This window comes from Charadrius vociferus, unplaced genomic scaffold, assembly GCF_000708025.1.
Source record: "Charadrius vociferus isolate BGI_N301 unplaced genomic scaffold, ASM70802v2 scaffold16, whole genome shotgun sequence".
Lineage (NCBI taxonomy): Eukaryota > Metazoa > Chordata > Aves > Charadriiformes > Charadriidae > Charadrius > Charadrius vociferus.
In genome coordinates, this window is record NW_009649167.1 from 282,963 (window position 1) to 303,318 (window position 20,356).

The 20,356-nt window shown below is 36.5% G+C and overlaps 1 protein-coding gene across 1 annotated transcript; it reads right to left on the reverse strand.

The window, feature by feature from the left end:
- Window positions 1–360: 360 nt before the first annotated feature.
- On the reverse strand, window positions 361–17,783 carry N4BP2L2 (NEDD4 binding protein 2-like 2). Its single transcript, XM_009888387.1, has 5 exons — window positions 16,339–17,783; window positions 9,777–9,901; window positions 5,849–5,937; window positions 5,425–5,501; window positions 361–723 (listed from the first exon to the last, which is right to left on the reverse strand). The coding sequence occupies exons 1-5, from the start codon at window positions 17,781–17,783 to the stop codon at window positions 525–527; spliced, it is 1,935 nt and encodes a 644-aa protein (XP_009886689.1). The 3' UTR covers window positions 361–524.
- Window positions 17,784–20,356: the final 2,573 nt, after the last annotated feature.

Here is a 20,356-nt window from a genome sequence, read left to right on the forward strand (position 1 = left end):
ACCCAGAAAACACAACCAAAACCAGAAAATACATGCCAAAATTTTGCCAATTGGCAATACATGCCAAACAGAACAAAAGGACAATCCAGGGCATAATTGTTTTCAAAAAAATCTCGTAAAAGATAGGGAGACTAAATGGTAATAATTGGTTATTACATAAATAACCTCTTCTGGGACTGTAATTCTCTTTTAAGAGATATCTCTTTAAAAAAACTGCTCAACAGTTACTTGATATATGACACCACCATTGTCTTAGTTTTATGAAGGAAGACTCTGCTATATGTCATACTATATTAAATATTTTACTAAAATCCAAGTTATTACAACTGTAATAAATATAGTTTTAAAAAACCATTTAATGTACAATTTTATTTACATGCAAGTCTGTTAAAGGAACAACCTCCAGAAGGAAATGGTCTCGAAATAGGCCTATTTAAAACAGAGAAGATCCACTACTTTATTGGAAGTGATGATGTGTTTTAGAAGGGTAAATAACAGATTTTTATTTACTGACTGCAACTGTGTTATCGGCTACTGGAAATACTGAAAGAATTCCATGAGTCTGTATTGCCTCCCCACCTATGTCTTCGCTGCAGAGGTGGCCTTTGTGTGTTTTTGTGGGGAGGTACCACTGAATTCATGACAATAGGTATGGATATTTGATATTCATATCGTTCCAACATCTGAGCAATCTTCTCACGAGTGACCCCATGTTTATTCCTCCTATAAAAATAAAAATTTAAATAAATTGTCTGGTATGTTTATATGTTTACAGTCTTTAAGAAAAAAACCCTCTAATTTTACAATTTTTCTTCTTTCTTTTCATATTTGAAATATCCCTTTTATTACGCTGTATTCTCATTCTCTCAGTATTCAACTTGTATTAAGGTTTATTTTAACAATTCACCACTGTATATATTAAATAACAGAAAACAACAGTCTTTCTTCTTCATACAGAAATCTGATGTTATTTACCAAGACTAGGTACCTAGATAGTCCAAGAATGACTTTGCTTTCTATTTATTCATCAGATTTTACGTAGTATACTAGCTAATGAGTAGACAGATGAAAATATTATAGACTACTACTTATGAAAGCAACATTCAAATTAGCATTAAAAAAAACCCCCAAACTATATGGTTTCAAGACTTAATGACAATATTTTCTCATCAATTAGTCTCTAAATAAAATAAGGAGCAATTTTGGTTTTGAACCAGTACAGCATGCTCATGATACCTTTATCTACTAGCTCTTACTGATACTTGCTGTAAGTTTAGAAATGTACCAAAATACATATAAGGGAAGAGAGGCCAAAAGCATCGTTCTATTCCTGCAATGTTTAGTGAACAGCTACTTTCATTGAGAACTTGGCCTATTAAGAACCTGAGACATTAGACATTACATTAGAATGTATTTATCTCCTCAGTGTCTATGGAATAGGATCTTAAAATCCATGTTAGCAGAAAATTTCAGTCTCTGCCAAAAAGAAAACCGTGAGGCTCATGCACAAACTGAATGCCAGAGAATTGCCAGCACTGTAACAGAACAGAATCTAAAAGAACAGACATAAGACATAAAATGTTTTGATAGTGTAGACAAGAATTTATCATAACCCAATACATTATTATCACCAAGAAACGTTGTCCGAGATGAATTATTTTCAAGCCATGCTAATAGGGAATATATGCCTGCATCTTTGTGCTTTCAGCCAGGGACAGAAGAGGCAAGGGCCTCCTTACCAACTTGCTCAGTTCTATAAAGGAGAAATCAATACTGAGAACAAACAGACTATACTGGAAAGAGGACATAGAAATATTTTTAAAGACTGATTTCCTTTCCTTCCGCCCCTGGAGTTTGTGCATATTATTACAACAAAGAAGCACGTATCAAGTTGATGAGGGTTCAAAGCATACTGCAGGTAGCACATTAGTTTCACATTCAGAATGGAAGAAGAACTGGCCATCTCGGAAGTATTCAGAATTATGCTGGCTCCTTAAGGTGTATTTTATCACCTTTCTTTCTGGGAAGAAAAGGCTTAAGTAAAGTATTTCCCTTACAGACACTCTTCCCTGAGACAACATCAGACACTAGAGTGATCATCACAAGCAGCTCAGTCTTTAAATGCTACTAATTTCCACGTTGTGCTAAAGAAGTCCAGGATCAGCATCATGTTGAACTTATCAGTTAACAAGTCTTAACAGTTTTGATTTTATTCAGGAATATGAACAAGGTTAACAGTACAGAAAAAAAGCCAATCCTCTAGAAATATGGGGATTCTACAAAGCACTTGACTCTCATAACAAAAAAAAAAAGGAAAAAAAAAAAAAAAGAAGAGGACATCTAAGTCCTTTCATGCCAAATGGGCAAAGCACAAAGTTATTAAATATTTTCCATATCTTAGTACTCCTAGAAAAAGATTACAGTTCAAGTGCTCTGGGCACTCATCCACAATTGAATGGTATAATCACTTCATAAATAAGCAAGTACTTTTTCTCAAAGAAAAAAGCAGGATAATAAAATCACCAACAGCAAAATCGCATCAAGCATAGAAATCAATTTAAAAAAAGGAAACAAATCTCCTGCATAGTGTCATTTCATCCTAGGATTTCCTATTCAAGCATGTTTTAACTCATCCGTTGGCTGCTTGGCTACGTTGAAAGAGCATAAAGTCATCTATCCTTAACCAATACAGATGTACCAGCAAAAGCTCCTAACAGCTAGTTATGCTCTGGAAGCTGGTTTTGCTTGGAGGAACACAGAACCTATTGATAAAGGCAAAGTTCAGTGACTATTAAATGCTTCTACACTGGAAGAATCTTACACACCAATATACTGAACAAAGTAATCCTGCACAGACATTGCTACTTAAAAGAATCAGCACAAGTTTGATGAATTCAGTACCAAATCGCAGTTTTATGATCATAACAAAGGAGAAAGAATTATATTAAACACGTTTGCATTTCAATTCTGTATGAAGTTACACAGCAGGTACCTTTTTAAAATTAAAACAACATCCATCCCAAAATATAGATTATACACAAGATACCTGTTATTCCCCCAAAGATTAAATCAAACGTACACTTTTTTTTAAAAAAAAAAGTTCTGGTTCCCAACTGACCAGCTACTCAGAAAGCATACAAACATGACAGAGGGTAATTTTTTCATCCAACACTGATTGAACACTTAAAGAAAAAAAACCACTCAAAACAGTGATTTTGCCACTCTTTTGTTCTCTCACCAGCAATTTTCAAGAATTCCTAAAAATTATATCAAAGTACAAAATCCCTTATATAATGGTCTCAATGCTATGCAAGAAGTATTGACCACTACCATAAAGCATATGCCTGTGGAGTCAAAGTGTTTTCACAAAAGTTATGTGCACAAAACTAAACTAAACGCAAAATCACTCATGAGTGAGTCTAAAGATAATTTGCACTTCACAGGACCACTGCAAGAAAAAGACGCTGACACCTATTTCACACTAAAACATCTGTTTTTTTCCACACTAAAACATTCCTGACATCAAGAATTCATCAATGTTGACCTAGGGAGCCTTTTCACCGATTTCTCAAACACACTAAGTGGTGGCAGAAAAAACTCTGAAATCCACTTGACTTCTAGAATATCTGCATATTTTATCACTTGATAAAAGTTACTAACAACCTAGACAGCACCACTAAAAACAAATAAACGAGGAGCATGTATCCAAAATACAGGAGGGTCTTTTGCTAATTAAAGTAGGAGCTAGTGTATTTTTCATTCCAACTACCAGAAATGAAGTGTCTTAAGTGATAGTGTGTAGGAGGGAATTAGAATGTATGACTCCAGAGAACTAATAAAAATACCCAGATTTATTATCAGCATAGTATTTGCCCAGGTTCTGCACAAAATGTTGAGCTCATACTTTGTAAGGGGAATCCCAAACTACAATAACATCTCTGCATTATCTACTTCCCAAACACACAAATATGGAAAAAACAAATCCTTTAAAAATTGAGCCCTCTTCCCAAGCAATTGAAAAACAAAATGAAACCTCACATCACCACCTTTCCTAAATTCTCAAAAAATAATGTTTCCAGACAATGGGCCTCTATTCAAATATTTAAAGCAACTGGAGCTGCTAAAACATTTCTAGGAAGCTAATGACTGGCAGCAGCACTTCACAGTTCAGGGGTTTTCCTTTGGTTTTGGGAAAGATATAAACTTAACTCCTACAATTAATGACTGGACAATAAAATTCAATGGTAACAATGCTTCATATTTGTTTATCCTGTTGCCTGTTAAGACACTGTGAAAACATGAATTTTCCTGGAAAATGAGTCTGTCTCATAATGGAAATCTCACACTGAAAAATCTTAGAAATGTCTGATTACAAAGACAGCTTCCTAACTTGGCTGTGCTGCACCCCGAGCTAGAAAAAAGTATTAGAATTCACCTTAAAGAGAGAGGACTCCATCTCTAAATATAAGTTAGTGGTAGCTTAGGAGCAAAAGGTGAAAACTTTAAAACATTTATAAACATAGTAAAGTCCAAGTCAGTAATGTAAGTATTATACACAGATACTTCATGCATTGTAGGGGCAACTTTACAAAGCTGAAACAATTATAAGCCAAGTCAGTCGGAAGCATATAAAATTGCAATCTGCAAGAGAACTCTCTGTGATCAACCATGAAAATATTACATTACATTTCAAACAATGAAATATCCCTAAGTTGTTTTGATACCTCATAGATTCCTAAAGCAGATGCATCTGAGACAAGCGACATTAACAAGGAATAATAAGCAGCTTCCCAGACACTCTCACAACCCAGAAGTCCAATGACCTATGTCCAACAGTACTCTAAGTCAGATCCTGGAAGACTGGGGACAATTTCACAAAATCTTGCAATAGAATAATCTAAAATACGAGCTTTCTTTTTAACCTTTACCTTCTTTTTAACCTACTGATCAGTAAAGGACTGCTGTTCTTTGACACTGAGACATCTATTAAGGTAGACAAACCAAAGCACTTATATGCTCCTTGCAAAATGCATAATTTCTTTTTGTCTTCTACCTATTTCTTGCAGTCAGTGTTTTGCAGCAACAAATTTCTCAGAATAATTATTCATTACAATGGCAGCAATTCTTACAGGAGTCAATCATTTTTCTACTCATGTCCAAAAAAAATTTTAGTATCGACTTTTGGAGCCAACAAGACAGGGCCGCTATTTATTTGTCTGTTTGTTTATCCATAACACTTCCATTTAAAGGTGTATCTCAAAATGCCTATTTAAATAAAAATAATTTTATACTAGTAGTTAAGTATTTAAAGAAATAAGATAAGATTTAAAGCAGTAAGAAATACTACATATTTCTGTGTGCGTATTTACCTGTCTATCTACCTCTATATATAACATACAATGATTTCCGTAATATAAACCTTACTTTTCTAATTCTTCAGGATCAAACTTCCACCAAGTATCGGGCTCATGGAACTCCACTCTGTATCCCTTTTCTAGAGCCTGCAGCAAGCAAAGAAAAATGTGTGATATGTGTATTATTACCTAAAAAGTAACAAAAAGTTTATAGACCAGTGTAACAGATGTAGTTAACTATGGTGGTAGCATGCTGAATTTCACTTACCCCCAACCCATATTAGCTTTCATTCCAGGCTAAACAGATTAGATTAAGTCAATCCTTAAACTGGTCTGAACTATTGCCATACCAATTTCTGTTTGTATCAATAAGCAGTCTGTCTTTTGAAACTTGAGTAAGGAAAATGTTTCTGGACAAACCAAACCAACTTATCACATGTGAAGGTAAGTCTGCAAAGTTGTCATAGATGATATCATCGCACAACACAACTTACCACTTCCACATATGGCTTCATTTCCCAGGCTTGAGTATTAGTGTTGTCTATTATAACTGGAGATTTTCCCTGCTCCATTGCTTGCTTTGCTGCAATGAAAAATAGTGCAAGTTAATAAACAACTATGTAACTCAAAATGGTAAATGTAAGTAAACTGTTTCAGATGGTTTTTGCACTAATCTAGTTTGACTGAAACACAATGTTCTAAGAAAAGGAATAAAAGCACTGAAAGGTTGAGACAGGAATGGAAAGAAGTAGAAGCAAGAAGGTAAGAAAAAATAAGTGAAGGGCATAAAAAAACAGGTGGTGGTGAACTGATGCAAAGGAGTAAATGGGAAGTGTAGAAGTTGTCACAACACAACAGAACTGCTCACAGTCCGTGGCGTGCTCAATACAGAGATCCCGACATGAAACCATATCCTGGTTCCAGTTTTACCAGCCCTGCTGGATAAGACATGGTGCTTTCATAACTGAGACCTGTTGTTAGGTATTACAGTTCTCCAACAAAAATGCTATGAAATAGGTGATCTTCAGAGAAAGACATCACGTATCCGAAACACTTCTGAGACCCATTAAAAAAAAAAAAAAAACCATAAAAAATTAAAACCATGTTGTCTCTGCTTGAACACTGTTCCAACTCACTGGTCAATTTCTACCAAATCCAAAAGAGGGCAGAAGCTTTAGGAATAATAAGCTGCTTCAAATTCTACAAACCAGCAACTGGTGAGAAGGCACATCCAAATTAGCATCTTTATTGATGGAAAGACAGACAGAGCACAGCCATGACGCAATTTGTTTGGCAGGACACTTATGCAGTAGCATGCTATTTTAACTTTGGACCAGCAAGATATATACCACTTCTTACCCAGCAGAAGCATCCTAGAGATTACAACACAGAACTTAGATTTGTTGGAGGAATTTAGGGGACAAAACATACAAATCTGTTGGCTACCTGAGATTCATCACCTCCACAGCACAGAAAACCCTTTAATGTTACCTTAATGTCTAAAATGGCATCTCTTCATAAGCCCAAGACTGCTGTAGTCTTCATAAAGCAATTAAGCATCTATCATGCCTAAACCTAACTTTGATCTTGAGATCAGGTATTCTTCTAAATCCCTTACACAATTAGTCCAGAAAGCATTCTCAGAAGATTCTTAACTCACATCACTATCATTTGTCCCTGAAAAAAAAAGATTGCACAAACATTTTTTTTTGAGCACATCTAGAGAGCATGATTATGACATTCAGCTTCTACATAATGCTACACAGGAGACTTACCCAAGGAAGTGAAGAATTCAACTTCTATACCCTTATCAGCTTGATATCCACCACCATTCTACAAACCGGCACAGCAGTTGGGCTATTCTTACCAGAAATTCAGCTGTTCTTACCAGAAGTTCACAAGGAACTCTGGCAGAGAGGGTACTTGAGTATCCCACTTTTGGGACAAACGGGCTACCTTAATTTTCATTGTTTTAACTTCCTTCACCTTTTTATTTTGAAAGCAAGACCTCTGCCATTCTTTGCAGAAAAGGTCACAACTTCTACATCTTTAGAAAAGAACTACTTTGTGCATGAATCAGTAAATGAGGTTCTTTTTGCAGCCTGAAACTAAGCCAGATGGAGAAGCAGATTTCCAACTTAAGATTGAGTATCAGATTCATAAAAAAACCTCCTCACCTCTGTCTACAACTGCTCTAAAGCATCTTACAATTGAAAGTAAGGCCTTTCTAAAATGTATTCCTCAGCTTCTTTGTGCCTCAGTTCATTAGTAAACACACAACAATAATTCCTTATCTATTTTACAGAAGCATTGTGAAGACGAATTCCATTAAAAAAAATAAATCAACTGCTCTGATGCCACATATTGAAGCCAAGAAAAAAGAATTTCTTTAGTTAGTCCTGAGCAGTACTAGCAATGTGAGCCACAAACACAACAATAATTTCACATTTCAAAATTCTTGCCAGAGCAAGGATTCAGTCTTTCTTTTAACAGACATAGAAAGAGTGCAAAAGGAAAAAAAAAGGCATTATGGTTGCAAAGCAAAACTCTGAACCTTAGGAAATACCCGAATTAAGGCAGGGTGTGTAGCACTTATAGGGCATATGCATTACCACACTGTCCTTAAATACTCATTTGTGCACTATTTCAGCATATGTGATGGACTTGCTCTGTAGTTGAATCGGGGCTATGTATCAGATCATCAGCATGATCCAAGCATTCCTCTTTTCTTTTTTTTTCTTAAGTAATTGTGAGATAAATAATGAGTAAGTCAGGATGACTGCAAAGGGAGAAGGATCCTCTTTTGGTGAATGTTCCTGAACATCATCCCACCTCTTTCCAAATGGCCACTACTTTGCATGATCTTCATTTTCTGGCTGCCCAATTTCAAAAGTTACAGGTATCATTTACAGAAGTGATATGAACTCATCTGAATATGAAGACAGTGAAAATTTATTCTGAATATATGAAGTTTAATTACTACTACATACCCTAAAGAAAATATCTAAATTGCTAAGTTTGGGATCCAAAATAGGAAGATGTTTTTAGCAACTCTGCCTTAGCTTGCCAATGAAAAATTCAGAATATAATACCACTCAAGCTCACAGGAAAGTTACAATGATGAACTAGATGAAAGAACTAAAATATCTGAAGCTCAAAATACTAAAGTAACACCCCTATAACAAAGCTTCCAGGAGAACTAATAAAGTTGCATTAAACAAAGTTAAAGTTCTCTGAAGTTCTCATTTCATATATTTCAAGGATGCACGCTCAAACAAAACACAAGAGCTTCTGAAGAACTTCAAGTCAGAGAGCTCTATTTAGTCAAAGCAGGAGGTAAGAACTGAGAACAACTTCAATCCAAAGCTATTCCGGCACATGTTTCACAGTGGGGATGTTCTACACAACATGGCACGGCTGTTGTTCTTGTTATCAAAATCACTGAATAACTAAATTATACACTGTTCTGGTTATCAAAACCAGAAAACCACTGTGTAACTAAGTGATACAGAACTTAAGAGATTTTATGGTCTAGTCAGAAACAGCCAGAAGCCATTAACAAGTGAGAATTGTTTGGTGGTCTTACAATTGTCAAGTGTTGAGCCCTCTTATCCATAAACTACTACGTTATCAACTCTTCTGCTCCTAGTGGGGACTTAATCCAAAGTATTTATTATTGCTGCACTCCAGCCTCAAAAGTGCTCTTTATAACTGATATGCTAATGATTGCTCTAAAAAATTTCTTCACTGTTCAGACAGAAACGTTCCCCAGTGTATCATAAATTTTGCGTTAGGGTGAGGAGAGAAGGGAAGGGGATAAGATTTCTTTTTCTTGGCTCTCTGTATCTTTTGATGCAAAGAAGTCATCCTCTAGACAGGACGGAAGCTTCTGCTTGAGACGCTGCAGCACAGAGAGTAATCTGTGTGCACAGGCAATGGAGTTGCTCAGTTTGTCCACTCCTTGGAGCAGATAATGAGATTCTTAGAAGACTGCTACAGAAAGAGCAAGAATCTGTCTGCTACCCTTCTTACCCCAGCGATCTACTTCCTTACCAATTACACCCAACCTTAGGACATTGCTAGGTATTAAGAAAGACGACTTATTAAAGATGTTAATCTACACAAGTGAACTAAAATCTTCCTCAGAAAAATTCTTCCATAAATTTTGGATGAACCTCAGATCAGGAAAGATACTGGAAAAATCAGGATACTCTGCTGTTCCAGAAGTTCAAAATTGAATGTCTGTCTATATATACATTAATAAAAATATAAAGAATACATTAAATATATACTCCTATACACCTGATACTAAAATATATATACTCCTTTTCATATAGACTATTAACACACATTCACGTTATGCTCTACTTCTGTTTTCTAAATATAAGCATAATTAATAGCATTCCTCTTATGCATTCAAACCTCTCTTCTGGTTCCAGTCATGGGCATCACCAAGCTGAGCAGCATTATATGTATATCCATCTTGTTGACGAAAATAATCATCGGTGCTGAATACAATGCCATCACGACTTTGACCAAGCAGAATACTGTTAAATAAAGGAAAACGCAAAAATACTTTAACTCTTATTTTTCAGATAGAAAAAAAAAAAGACACAGAAATAAAGAATATAGCTAAAATAAATTTAACTGTGCTCTATTTCTGAACTTCTTGCAAACTTCAAACAGGTTTATAAAAGTACACTTTTATGTACGACCAATAATTCTAATACAAATTAAAGCAATATATTTTCCCCTTTCTACTATTTCTGCATGTATTGTTTTTTCTCCTCCACCCCCAAGAGATGTTTGTACCCATCTAATTTATGGTTATATTGCTGTAACTTCTAGTACCTCATAATAATTTAATGTATTTACTAACATTTTCCATATCATTTCTAATTTTGAACTACCTCCAGAAACCAATCTGATCATGAGGAGTCTGGATGCAGAAATGAACTGAATGTTTAAATCCTTTTTCAGCACCTTAAACTCCCAACACGCCCTCTTCTGACTTTTGCCCATGCTGGTTGCACACACAACGTGGGTCAAACAGGAACGGCAAAAGAAAACTACTAATGTTTACAGCAATTTCCCTGTTTTCAGGAAAAAGTAAACAATTGTCCTACTAATGAAGGTCAGGACTACAGAAGAGTGTCTGCATTCCTTCAAGATCCTATACTCTTCTATTCCAGTTCCATGTTTTCTCCCCCAACCCTGGTGACAGAGTCCTGTAAGTCATTGGAATTCATACTCAGAAGAAAGCAATCCTTTTCTATTTTTTTTTCTGTGTTGCTTTTCTGAAGCTTTAGCAGTTAAGCCTATTTAAGAAAAGGCACCAAAAGGTGATACATTAAAAGTGACTATAAATGGAGACCTCCCCTGGTTGAGCAGCAGTAAGCTGCTACATGGGTTACCACATCCTGAAGAACTGTAGTTTCAGTCTAATAGATGAAAAGACATTTAAGATAGGATTTTTTTATATCTCAGTTTTTATCAGGGAATTATATTGGTTTTCCCTATCATTCTTATTTTAGTGCTAACAGGGTGACAGAAAAGCCATGTGTTTTACTTCAAATCAGGAGAAAAACAATCACGTCTCAATCACTTAAACCACTTGATTAGAGTGGTTTAGCTTTGTTTCCTAAGGCAATACCATTCCATGGTGACTTCTGGACAAACAGACCAATTTCAACAAAATCTGACAGAAAATTCTCTCAAAAATACTATGAATTTTTATGAGGGGAAAACAAACAGACAAACCAAAGCAAAGCAAATTTGTAAATAAATGGATAAAATGCAGAGATTTGCGATGCAAACTTCACAGTTACCCAATCTTTTATGCCCCTCATTTCCAAACATCATAGATATTTTACTGGCTAGAAGTTTACTTCATTTGTGGGTCAGAATAACCTGCGTTACATTCTGCTTCTTTCACAGCCAACATTAGAGATTACAGGAGAAATTTAGGTACATTTCAGCAAATAATAAAAGACACTGTGGGGAAGGGACACAGTTGCAATGTTCACTGTTAACATATTTATTTTTACTCTATGTTGTAATATTTTATATTAATATGTTTATTGATTACAGAAGTCATTGTAATGGGTGATGCAGGAATACTACAAAAACCCATTAAGCATTTCTAGAATTCTGTGTTTGTGTTGTCATGAAATGCCACAGTCAAAGTTTCTAGAAGCACCATAAAGCTCACTTTTGTATTTAACTAAAATTAATCCTAAATGTTGCCCAGGCATGCCAACAAATACCTGTGAGTTAGAGAAACTGATTATAGCAAAGTTACATGGAATCATTAACTGCAGGTTGATCAATAACATCAGAATCTCTGTCAAATCAAATCTACATTAATCCATCCCAATGAGCAACCCCCATTCTGCCAAATGTAAACTTTATTTTCAGAAAGTCCTAGGAAATTGGGTTTAAAGGAAAACCTTGTAAAACTGAAACAACAGTACAATCCCGTTTAAAGTCTGATCTACTGGTTAAGTGTGGTTACAAAACCTCCTTGTCTGTTTTTGTTTTCTATAGCATATTTAAATTTGAAAATAGAAAACAGCCAGTTAGTGCCACAGAGCATTTATAGCCCACTGCAACACTCAGACATCACTGTCCTATGGAAATTTAGGCAACTGTTCCAGCTCAGAAGTAGGCAATGTACCCAAAGGCTACAAAACCCAAACTGCACTAGCAATATGTGGGATGCAGTACTGCTGAGGTGGCAGGAACAGAAAAGAACTGGCCAAATCCCAAATAATGTAGGGGAATAAATGTATATTAGTTCTAAGTTACCAAGCTTTCCTGTAAGTATCTGCAGGAAGAGCTACTTAAGTTTAATTCTTACACAAGTAATTTGCTGTGTTTTGCTACCTGTCATCAACAACAGACCTGTTATGGATCATAGTTTAAAGACTGGGACATTTATTGTCACACAACTATGTTGTTGGTTATTTTTGCTTTTAAAATACAGATATCTGTAACAACAAAATTCAGATTACTGAGGACCAAAAGAAACTACTAATGATGCAACTACCAAGTAACATCATCAAAGCTGCGTACAAGCTGGTTTTATCCTTCTTGCTCTTTCTCCCTTTTCCAGAGTATTAAGGTTACCTCAGGATAAATAGCAATGCTATTTCAGAAAGCAGAGCATGATTAACCAAAAGTACAGCCACTTTTCTTGGACATTGTTCCATAATTATTTTTGTTACAGCCTACATCTTTTAATGGGATATGTATTACACTGGTTTAGGAAAACACAGAAGGACTTAAAGCTTGTTTTCGTTCTAAGTAGATAAAATGGCACAAAGAAGTCATATACCACAAGCAATGGCATTTTTCATATCTATTCCTGTCTTGTATAAAACATTTAACAGGAATTTATAATCATTACGTTACTTGGCCATAACTTTACACGTGGCCCAATTTTCTTATTTACAGTATGCTACATTTGCCAAATAATAATGCTAGAAAAACTGGATCCACCCTCCACACTCATTTTGTGTACCGCATGTATATACATACATCTTAAAGGGTAAGGACCATCTGCCTTAATAAAAGAGATAGCAAATAACAAGTGGGATTCTTCTACCAGATAAGTAGGTAGACACACCCCTACAGCTCCGAGGAGCCTGACCATCAGGTTTCTGTAGGAATATATATGAACTGATGAATCAACACTAACAGGGCATTCATTTTTATTTTTATTTCTAGGAACTGAGTATGTTCGGTCAGTGGTCTGGAGAATAATTCACTTACTCAAATTCTTCTGTTGCATCTTCCAAATATCATTAATTGTAGCAATAAAGAAACACAATGACGAGGGTTTGGGAATCCTGCAAACCCATCAACACAGTTTATTCTCAAAATATGTTGTTATTACTCCTTGAAGATGAGAATACACAATTTATTTATGAACCTATGTAACTGATATAACAGTTTTAATATATTAAACTATGTTTGCAAGAATAATCCTAAAACTACAGAATTTGGGAAGGCAAAGTGACTACCAAAGAGGCAAGAGTAACAGAACCCTTACCCTATACACAAGCTATCACAAAGTAACAAGTTTATGAACTGAAACTTCAATTATTACAGCAATGACCATAGCATGTTTCTAAATTGTGAAATTGAATTATAAAACATGATATTTTAAAAGCCTGACAACCACCTCTTTCAGAAGTCACAGTATTTAAACTTGTAAAATTTAAAACACAAACATACTTGTCGATGTCATATGGAATAATTCACATACTTCTAACATGTATTTGGAAATAAAATTTATCCCAGGCTCATTAACTAGGAAACAGAAACAATGAAAAGCACATATATGCAAAGAAAGCATCATTACTATCTAAACCCACAAAGAGATGACAGTCCACTTTTGAGAGATGGAGAAAGAAAAAAAAAGTAAGATAAATACATTTCTAATAAGAGAGTCAAATTACAGATCAGTCAGCATGAACATGTGCACATGCCTGAAATGAGTAGGAGTATTATCCAACTGCTGTAATTCAGCTTTTTCACCCTAAACCTTCCCTGCAACTGAACACCTACCTTTGAACATAGTAGGACAATGAAATTAAAGCAGCTATAAAAATTAAAGCAGCTCACCTAGTTTTTCCAGAGATGCTATCTGATCTAAGAGAAGATAGAAGATAGACATACAAAACTCATTGAAACCAAAATGCTCACTTTAACTAGTCAATAAACCATTTTCTTCAAAACTGAAATGGTCCCCCAACCTGCATCCTGGTTAGCCTAATTTGATAGATTATTTTATTATAAAGAAGATCTCTTAGAATCTAGTAATTCACCTATTTAAAATACCTAACATATCAGAGATGAGGAAAAAAATAGACAATAACGAAATATAATTTTAAAATCTGCAGTATTACTAAGTTATGTAACTGATACTTCAAAAGCATTGCTTGTAATACTGTTTAAAGTAGTACCTAATTAGAAACAACAGCACATAACTGTTTCTACATTCAGCTATAAATGCTAACTCTAACTCTTCCACTCAGAACATCGACCTCTCAGGAAGAAAGGCCCCAGACAAAGACAACTGTCTTTATATAATCCTGACAATGGATTTAATTCAAAATGTACTTCTTAAACGATACCAATATTTGTTTTTTCAACCTCATTAAGTTCCTTTTTATGTAAATTCATATTTGGATATTTATGGAAGAATGGAAAATTGCAACTGCTGCCAAGTTCAGTAGCAAAATATCCTAATAATCCAAGTCTGTTTTCTTGTAACTTTTCCCAGCATTATAAGATCACGTTATCACCTACTTCTAATTGTAGCAGACTTTTGTTACCTGGGCTAAAGATACCATTGCTGGATATCTGTCTGGCCAAACTGTTTCAGAAAATTTCTAACTAAATGGCCAATTGCTTCCAAAACCAAGGAAGAAACACAGTATTTTTATACCATGTTTTGTTATCCCAAGCTTTTCTCCGAGAAGCTTTAGATTAAGGAATTGAAATCTGGCAAGGTGCACGCATTTGTTTTTCCTGCAAAATTTTTTTGTAAATCTGTCCAAGCTGTGGGACTTTAAAACGTCATGTGCATAGAAAATAATAGCAAAAAGTACTCGCTTTTGTTTAAAGTAGAGCAGAAAATGCAAGGATTCTCACTGCAGTAAGCCCATTCCCAAACAGAGCATTCTTGCAGTGGCAGGCAACTGACTCAGTACCAATACTGCACTGTGAGAAAACATTTCTCACAACATAATCTTAAGAATGGCAAGAGAAGGAACAAAATTGGCCTAAAATAGGAAAGATGTGAGAAGCATAGTGGTACAAACACTGGAACAAGCAACTTGGTAGCAGCAGCAGAACTAGGAAATAAGGACAAGGCAAAGACTGAAATGCCAGGAAGAAATTGGTACAGTGAAGCTGGGAATAAGAGAATACCACCAACTGAAACAGGGACAAGATGAATCTGGGAAAGAAGTGGGGGGAGAAAGATCTGAGAAATCCGCTCAGACTTGGAGCTAGTAAGCACAGACCAAAAGCCATGGTTGGACAGGAACAGGAAAACAAAACTGGAAATAGATGGATAAAGAGACTGGAACTCGAATGAGCCTTGGAAGGCTGCGATTGTCTAGGTCAGGTGAACGCAGGGAACAACTTGAGATGAAGGGAGCTTCCCAATGACCAGAAAACTGCCAATGTTATGCTCATATTTAAGGCAAGTAAAGACAAGGACCCAAGGAACTGAAGGCTGCTCAACCTCAGTTCCTGGAAAGACAATGGAGGGCATCCTCTTGGAACCTAGTTCCAAACGTGAAGGAAATGAAGGTAATGGGGAAGAGTCAATTTGGGTTTTGCAATAGACAAATCATTCTTTACTGACCAGAATTCACTCTGAGGAAACAACTGCCTTTGTGAATGAGGGCAGTGATAAATGTAGCATAATTTGAAATTATCAAGGCTTCTGACCTCACCTCCCAGTCAGTAACAAGCAGAGTACTTTTTTACTAGGAGGGTAGTACTGAAAACAAAACCTAAGTATTTTCAGAGTAGCAAAATTCTTCTAATGGTCTGAAGATTTTTGCATGGGCACAAAAAAAGTACTTCTGCTGCAGTCATATTAATGCTGTTAGATTTGACCAATTTTTTTTTTTTTTTTAATGAAGAAACAAGAATTAAAAAAGAGGCAGACCATCACATACTAGTACACCTGAAAGTTTCAGAATAAAAGATTATACAATTTAATGGATACAGAACATTTTAAATTTCACACAAAACAGCTCCTGTTCATCAAAACTCTAAAGACAAACAAACCAAGCAAATGTTTTTAATATTTACTGTCATTTGTCCTCATTAACTAAAATTACTGCATTTTAATAGCCTAATTTACAAATAACAGTTTGCCAAGTGCTAACAGATTATTTTTTAAAAAATTCTTAACAATTTTGATTTGAATAAGCTTCTCAAGCTTCAAGTCTTTACTTACCGAGAAAGTGTTGATTTCCCTGAACCAGGTAGGCCTCTTAAGATTAGGAGCAATTTCTGTGAACAACTGAATCTTTCTTCAGGTAACTGCAAGGAAGAAAAGCTGTGCATTCCTTCTGCATTGTCAGCTTTTGGATCCTTCCAACATTCTTCTCTGGTTTCACAGAAACCATTATTTTGGAGTCCGTTCCGGTCATTATTTCCATTTCTGAAGACCTGAGTAGTATGGAAATCTCTATGACCAGCATAGTTGGTACTTTGATCGAGCAATGGACCATGACTGTTGATGTCGGTATTTCCATGGTAACAATGATAATTTTTGTAAGCAAGTTCACCATTGTGAGAAGGGAGAGCATTTGTTTTTTGTGGTGGGGAATTAAGTATCTGAAAATGCGACTGGTGGTTGAATCTAGGAGCAAGAGGTCCCTGAGGTACTACGAAGGACTCTGTTGACTGCCAAGCGGGTCTGAATTCAGGCACTGAGTAGTTCCAATATTTAGAATCTACTTGTCCAGCAAAGGGATTTTCAGTTTTCCAGCCACTTGTTTCCACAACAAACGGCTGCTCATTGCTTGTTTTCTCACTGTTCTGTTCCCCAAAGAAACACTGTCCATTCTCATAAAATGGTTGTGGGCTGCCCAACAATACGCGTTGATAATCCTCTTGTGAGGTTTGACTACAGTTATATGGAGAATATTGTTCCTGAGAAGTTTCAGTTTCTTTTTCCTGAAAATTAGTATCTAAATTTTCATTTTCCAGCTGGTGAATTTCTTTATAGAACTGGTCCAGTTCATCATCTATTTCCGGTACAGCAGAAGAAACAGTCTGCAACTTCTTTGCTTCCTTTCTTTTAGCTCTGTTTTCATGCAATTCTTTCTGATCTTCCCCACTGCCTCTACATTCATCACAACTCCCAGATTTGTCCTGTTTGTTACTTCTGTCAGGCTTGTAAATCGGTCCAATAAATTCTTTGCTTGTAAAAAACTCTTCATCTGATGCATTTCTACTTACTGAGAATGCTGTACTGCTATTTCTAATATTATCTTCACCAGCATTATTTGTAATAAAAGGGTCTTTCTTTTCTTCAACTTCCGTGTCATTTATTGATGCAAATGAAGGATTTACATTCTGCACAGTTTCTGAATCAATTGGCTGGCTGAGCAATAGATTATTTTCAGGGAACATTTCATTCAGTGTTCCCAAGACACTAGTAGGTATTTTCTCTTGCTTCTGCATTTCATGTTGCCTTTGGTTATCTGAAGCATACACTGGTACCAAATCATTTGATGCTCTCTCAGTGTCCACTTCCTCTTGAATACCTTCATTATCATCATGAGAGAGTTTCTGGAAAGCACCTTCTGTTGACTTCATTTTTTTAGAACATGGTTCAATTGTGATTTCATCCTGACACTCCAAGAGCTTTACTCTATTTTCAGCATGAAGCATCTTAGAAAAAAAAATTAAACCATTATCAGCATGCACATTTTTAAAGTAAAGAATAAAGTAGAAGTCTTTCAGGCTTATGTTATAGGCCTAGGTTGCCCAGAGAAGTTGTGGAGGCCCCATCCCTGGAGGTGTTTAAGGCCAGACTGGATGGGGCTTTGAGCAACCTGGTCTAGTGGCAGGTTCCCCTGCCCATGGCAGGGGGGTTGGAACTAGATAATCTTTAAGGTCCTTTTCCAACCTAAACCATTCTATGATCCATGCATCCTCAGACCTTCCATGGTCACAACTGAAATGTACTCAACCAGCACAGAAGCAGACATCACCTACTGGAAGTCTTGTTTAAACAAAATTGCCACGTTGTTGCACATCTTTAGCAAAGAAATGCATTAGTGCTATACCAGTCTAGCAGTCAGATTTTATGATATATCTTAAATAATTTACACACCACACTTAAAATGTGAATATTTGCAAAATGAATCACATTAACAACCTCTGCTCTCTATTGACCTATATGATCCTGCCAAGTGTTACAAATCTCTTCTACAGCATAAACACACGCTAATTTCCAACGCACAAACTGATGCCTGACATCATTACCAGTATGACCAACAAAAATGCACATAATTCAATCACAAGGATTATTTTCTGTGACATGAACTGAACTCAACTAATTCATTTAACACCAATCAAACAGATGCTGGATGGCATTTATAATTTGGTATTAGCCAAGTAAGACTTAAAATTAAATTTGCAATCTGTCTGGTTTTGATTTTGGAACAACTAAAGACCTTTGCTAGGGACCAAGCATGTTTTCTAAAAATAAACACAAAAAAAGCAATCCTGCCCTCAAATAGACTGCAATCTAAGAATGAGCCAATAGGTTCCAGAAAGATTCTGAGAGAGCAATTAAAAACAAAGCAAGACAGCACTGACCACCACAACACACAGTCATGCCATTATCCATCTGTTAGTTAGCATTACTTGGATTTTCCTTTGTATTGCTGAAGTCTAAATAGAATGCAATAAAAAGCAATAGTCATTTTATTATAAAACAAGTGCCAAGTAGTTCATTCAGCAAATTCCCCCCCCCCCCAAACAAATGCGGTACCAAATAAGAAAGAGTTTTTCCTACTAGAGGGTTTATTCTACTGCTTTCCGCAAACATTTCAAGTTTCTAGGAGTAAATATTAATAAAATGTCACAGATACCTCATTCTGGACAAGAAATGCAGGTTATTTTCTTTATCTGAAAAGGATCTGTAGGTAGTATTAAAGGAAGATATGTAAGTAACCTTTATCATCTCACATTCACTTGCAAAACTGACCAAAAAAGGTGTTACTCTGGGCACTTTCTCACCTACTATCCAAAGGAAGAGAATTCTGCCATCCCCAGTCTCCAAATGTCTAAACCAATACTTTACTGTTTGCATTTGACTTTACTACTTGGAAGATAGCACTAATGTCAGAAGAGGGAAAAACACGGCCAAGCAACTATCCCTCTTCCTCAGAACTGGTGGAACAATGTTGTGGGTACTACGGTCTCTCCTCCCGTCAAGATATACACGTTTTATGTACGCCTCCAGCTTCTCAGTTCCTCTTCTTTGTAAATTAGAAAGCCAGAATGACATCATATGAATTGGGGATTCCATCCCTCATCTATCCAAAAATGTTACTCTAAATCCACTCAAAACCAGGGTTGGAATAAAAAAGTTGCTTTATTAGCTCATCTTCGGTGGTCTTTAAGCAGAGTAAAGTATTCTGATGCAGAATGAAAACAGCAAGCGTGTGAACACGTTCTGCACAACTATCTAATGATGGAGGATGCTGCTCTGTGACTGTCCCAGACAGGAATATCACAGAATCACAGAATTTTCAGAGTTGGAAGGGACCTCTAGAGATCATCTAGTCCAACTCCCCTGCTAAAGCAGAATTGCCTCGAGCACATTACTCAGGACTGCATCCAGGCGGGTCTTAAAAATCTCCAGAGAAGGGGACTCCAGAACCACCCTGGGCAGCCTGTGCCAGTGACAACCTCCCTTCTTGCTAATCTTTGCTTGCTCCGACTAAGACTTGCTCCGACTATCCTTTGGGACAGTGAAGTTACATGCGAAAGCATCTCCACCTGCATTCTTGGGAAGGACAGAGCAAGTATGTACTGCGAAAGTGCAATCTATGTGACAGTCGTGCCTCTTGAATGGCATAGGCATAGGTCTGTCATATTTCTGTAAAGAACTAGTGGTAAGCATTGAACCCAAGCAGGCACACGTGATTCACCAGGCTGGCGCTTGTAGCACTAAATTACCACTTCACCTAACCTGCCAAACATCCAGAAGACTCAACCAAGTAACTCAAGGCCTCAGGCTCCACCTGTACAATAAATTTCTAAATGGAAAAAGAAGGCATATACGGCAGAACTTACAGATGGGGGAAACTGATAGGTTTCGCCTGCGCGACCACCTCTTTCTGGGCGCTGAGGTGACAAAGCACGCAGGCCAGCGACCCCCCGGCAGAGGCGGGCCGCACGGCAGAGCCGGGGGCGGCAGGCGCTGCTCCTCCAGCACCGGCCTGGCTGCG

Excerpts from the sequence above, each read along its gene's own strand:
- N4BP2L2 (XM_009888387.1), bottom strand. The coding sequence starts at position 17,783 with ATGCTTCATGCTGAAAATAGAGTAAAGCTCTTGGAGTGTCAGGATGAA. Across the intron at positions 9,902-16,338 it reads GGGAAATCAACACTTTCTCG|TATTCTGCTTGGTCAAAGTC; the intron begins GTAAGTAAAGAC and ends TTTATTTAACAG. Across the intron at positions 5,502-5,848 it reads TGAAGCCATATGTGGAAGTG|GCTCTAGAAAAGGGATACAG; the intron begins GTAAGTTGTGTT and ends TGCTTGCTGCAG.